The sequence below is a fragment of the Mycteria americana genome, chromosome 24 (genome assembly GCF_035582795.1).
Source record: "Mycteria americana isolate JAX WOST 10 ecotype Jacksonville Zoo and Gardens chromosome 24, USCA_MyAme_1.0, whole genome shotgun sequence".
Taxonomy (NCBI): domain Eukaryota; kingdom Metazoa; phylum Chordata; class Aves; order Ciconiiformes; family Ciconiidae; genus Mycteria; species Mycteria americana.
In genome coordinates this window covers 1,524,099-1,528,252 of record NC_134388.1, presented here as the reverse complement: position 1 = coordinate 1,528,252, position 4,154 = coordinate 1,524,099, and the positions used below count along the sequence as shown (strand labels likewise).

The 4,154-nt window shown below is 72.3% G+C and overlaps 1 protein-coding gene across 2 annotated transcripts in view; it reads right to left on the bottom strand.

The window, feature by feature from the left end:
• Nucleotides 1–3,852, bottom strand: part of ONECUT3 (one cut homeobox 3) — a 21,748-nt gene extending 17,896 nt beyond the window's left edge. Inside the window, exons 1-2 of one of the 2 annotated variants that reach the window (XM_075524103.1) lie at nucleotides 3,830–3,852; nucleotides 2,709–3,622 (exon numbers count right to left, since the gene is read on the bottom strand). In XM_075524103.1, the coding sequence (XP_075380218.1) occupies nucleotides 2,709–3,609 (901 nt within the window). In that variant the 5' untranslated portion in view covers nucleotides 3,610–3,622; nucleotides 3,830–3,852. Of the gene's footprint in view, nucleotides 1–2,708; nucleotides 3,739–3,829 lie in introns of those variants that run through there. The other variant, XM_075524102.1, reaches the window with a different exon arrangement.
• Nucleotides 3,853–4,154: the final 302 nt, after the last annotated feature.

Genomic DNA, 4,154 nt, shown 5'->3' with positions numbered 1-4,154 from the left:
GGCCCTCGCAGGCCTCGCGGGGGGGTCACGAAGTTTGTAGAGCTGCACCTGGAGCGGGGGGGGGGGGGAATGCGGCCGTGACAGCGAGTCACGGAGATGGATGGCCCGAGGGGACGGGCCGGGCACCGCCAGCTGCTGCCCAGATGTTTCCCCGTGGGACCCCCGTATTTTGCGGAGCCCCACGGGGGGAGGCCGGGGCGGGGGGAGCTGCAGCCCCCCCGGCTGCGGCGCTGCCCGGGTCCCGGCTGAATAATTAATGGTTCATCTGCGGACGGGGGAGCTGGGCTGGGAAGAGGAGAGCAGCGGCGACTGCCATTGCTGGGGGCCCGGCGGGTTTATTGATCCGCGATTTACTGACTCGGACTAATCCGTCAGATGGACTCCTGCGGCCGGGCGGGACCGGGACCGGGACCGGGACCGGGACCGGGACCGGGACCAGCACCAGCACCAGCCCTCGCCCCAGCCGTGCCCCCGTCTAACAATCTTTTTTTTTCTGTGCTTGCCCTGGGAGGGAAAACAGCCGATCGCTCCCCAGGCGGGGAGGGGGTCCCTTCCCTGCTTGCCGGGGGTCGCAGCCCTCCGAGGCCTTCCAGTCCCCCAGCCCGGGGCGGCCTGAACGGCCGAGCGGGCTCGACCGGCGGCCCCGGGCTGGGTCGGTTTAGGGGGGACCCGCCCGCAGCCAGCGGGGAGGCCGGGCACGGCCCCCCCAGCGCGACCCCCTCCGTGTAGCCCCGCTCCTCCAGGCAGCCGGGCCGGGGCTGAGCCCCAGCGGCTTAAACCCGCCCCACGCCCGGGCCCGGGTGGACGAGACGGCGGGAGGAGCGAAACGAAAGCGGGTCCCAGCGGGGCGGCAGCGGGGCCGGGAGCCGGGAACAAAGCGGCCGGGCCGGGGGAGGCCGCGGGAGGTCGGGGCGGCTCCCCCCCCCCCACGGCTGGGGCCCGGCCGATCCCCTGCCACAGGCGGCGTGGGGCGGCCGCGGCCCGGTCCCGCGTGGGGAGCCGGGGTTCAAGCAGGCGAATTCATGGCGGGGTGGTTGGCTTGTTGTTTTGGTGGGGTTTTTTCCCCGTCTTCGCAGAAAGAAAAGAATTAAACCTGTCCCCAGGAAATCTGGGGGGTTAATTTCCGTAAAGAATGTCCCCAGGGCTGCCCTGGGCCGAGGAAAAGTCGGCGCTGGGAAATAAAAACCATTTTGGGGAGAATAAACCTCCCCCGCGGCCGCGGGAGGAGCGGAGCGACGGCAGCGGGGACAGAGCCCGAGCCGGGCCGGCGGGCAGGGACCTCCCCGAGCCTCCCCAGCCGGGGCCGCATTTTTATCATCACCATCGTGGTTATTATTTCAAATTTTGGCGAGTCAGAAACCAGCCACCCGCTGCTCAATTAGCCCGAACAACGGGGGCATTAAACGGCCGATCGCGGCAGTGTTTAAATCTTTATTTACCAGAACCTTGTAAAGCCAGGAACAATTTGCATTCTATTAACTGCTTTTCAATAGGGCATCGACTGGAACTAAAAGATGCCACTACCCTGCCCTAATTAAAGAGCAACTGAATTACACTAAATACATATGAACGCTGCTCTCCTCCATAAATAACGGCGGGCTCCTCGCCGTGCGGAGCGCCTGGCGGGCCGGACTCTGCCCGGCCCCACGGGGAGCTCGGATTGCTTTTAAAAAAAAAAAAAAAAAATCATACACGCGCGTTTTTTACCCCACGGCCACCCCCTCTTGGCCCCGCGGAGCCCCGGCGCGGAGGAGCCGGGGGAGGACGGGCTGGAGCGGCTCCGGGTGCCGGGGGGCGGCGGGTCGGGCCGGTCGCTGCCAGCCCTCGGCCCTTTCCCCCGCGGCGGCTCCGCGCAGCGCGGAGGAGCGCGGAGCCGCCGTCCCCGCCCGCTCCCCGCAGCCACAGCGCGGCCGCGTAGAAAACCCGCGGTTCCCCAGCAAACCCCTCGGCCCAGCGCCGGCCTGAGCCCGAACGAGCCCCGCCGGCGGCGGCCGCGGGGAACGGCGCTGCCGCCGCGCCGCGCTCCGCACCCGCGGTGCTGCGGGACAGCAGCCGGCCCCGCACCCAGGCCGGGAACCGGGGGCACGGGGGAGGGCGGGGGTGGTCGCTCCTTCTCCCCGAGGGCAGCCGGTGTCCCGGCGGGAGCGGAGCACAGCCCCGGCGCCGCCCGCCTCTCCGCGCCCGATCCCCGGCCCCACAGCCGGGCTCCCGGAGCGCGGCTGCGGCACCGAGCGGCGGTGCCCAACGGACGGCGAAGGAGCTCCACGAGCGGCCCCGGGGCCGCGGCTCAGCCCGCACCCACGGGCGGCAGGGAGCGCGGGCCGGGGGCTGCCGGCCGCTCTGCGGGGCCCGCCCGGGGGACGAGGGGCCGGTTCGGCGGGCGGGACCGAGCGGGAAATCGCCGCCGGGGCTCGGGGCGGCCGAAGGGGCGGCGGGGAGCGCCGGGCAGCCCCCGGCGCCCGCCACCCGGGGTCCCTCGTTTCCCGCTGGCAGGAGCAGGCCCGGGGAGGGGGGGATTCGCCTTAGACACCGTTTCCTTCCCTTTCTTCTGAAGGCTTCAAACCGGGTCGGTAACACCCGGCCCAGCCCCAGGCCGCGATGGCTCCCCGCGAGCGAGGGGTCCCCACGCGTGTTCGCGGCACCCCCTCACCCACCCGCCCGGAGGCGCGGGGCGGGCGGCCCCGGCAGCAAACCCTGCCGTGCCCTACCTGCCAGCCTGAGCGCCGACATCCTCTGGAATTCCGGCTCCTGCAACCATTTCCACATCCTCCGGAAAGTCTCCCGGCCCGACTTGAGCTTACTCCAGGGCTTGGGGTTCCGCAGCAGGTCCGAGAGGGTCCCCTGGGAGCGGCACAAGATCCTCTGCGCGAAGATCGCCTGCGGGATGCTGTAGCGCTTCAGCTCGGCCGTGATCCGCTGAGCCACCTCCTTGGTGTTGATCTCCTCCACCTGCCCGGAGCCGCCGGGCTGGGAGCCGGTGGCCGAGGCCTGCCGCTCCCGCTCGCCCAGGAGGGAGCCGCCGGGCTGGGCGTGCGGGTGGCCGTGCGGGTGCATCCCGTTGAGCGGCGGCATCATGGCCGAGCTGGGCGCCGCCAGCCCCCGCGCCAGGTGCTCCTCGCCCCGGGACAGCATCGCGGCGTGCGAGTCGAAGCCGTTGGGCGAGAGCATCTTCTCGTTGGGCAAGTGGCCCCCGGGGCCGTAGGGGGCCAGCGGCTGCTGGGCGTTGTGCAGGCTGCCCAGCCCGTTGGGCAGCGGCGAGAGGGGCTGCCCCATGGCAGGCATGTCCTTGGGGTAGTGGCTGTAGAGGTTGCCCATGGAGGCCAGGCTCCGCTCGTCGCGCATGAGGGTGAAGCTGCCGCTGACGTTGCCGGCCAGGCGCTGGTGCGGGTGGTGGTGGTGGTGGTGGTGGTGCGGGTGGTGGAACTTCTCCGAGACGGTGGAGATGGGCGGCAGGTGCTGCAGGGGGGTCAGCGTGGTGTAGGTGCTGCTCAGGCTCATGCCGGAGGGTGACTCGCAGGACATGCTCATGGCGGGGTGCAGCGGGGCGGCCAGGCTGTGCTCGGCGCGGTAGTCGCCCCCCTCCAGGATGGAGGCCATGCCCGAGACCATGGCGGGCCGGCCGTGCGGCACCAGGTTGCGGTGCGAGCCCTGCCGCCCGTGCGCCGGGCTCAGCAGCTCGGCGGGCTGCGAGTGCGGGACGCCGTGCAGGCTGCCCAGGTTCTCCATCGCCAGCTCCATGGTGGCCGCCGGGCTCTGCCGCTGCCTCGCCCGCTCGCTCGCTGCCTTCCTCCCCCACCCCCCCCCGCCGCCGCCGCCGCCGCCGCCTCCTCCTCCTCCTCCTCCTCCTCCTCCTCCTCCTCCTCCACCGCCGCCCCCGCCCCCCCCGCGCCGGCTGCCCGGATTAATTCAGACTCCGCGCTCGGGGGATCGATCTCCCGCGCCCCGCGGTCAGGCCAGCATGATGCGCCGCGCCCGCCCGCCCCAGCCCGCCTCGGTGCGCTGCGGCGCGGGGGCTGCGGCCGGGCGCGGAGCGGAGCGGGGCGCGGAGCGGGGCGCGGTGCGTGCGCTCGGGGCGGCTGCGGCGCCCCTCGGCCGCCGGCTCCCGGCAGCCTCGCTCTGGGCCGCGGCGTGACGTCAGCGTCGCCCCGCCCCGC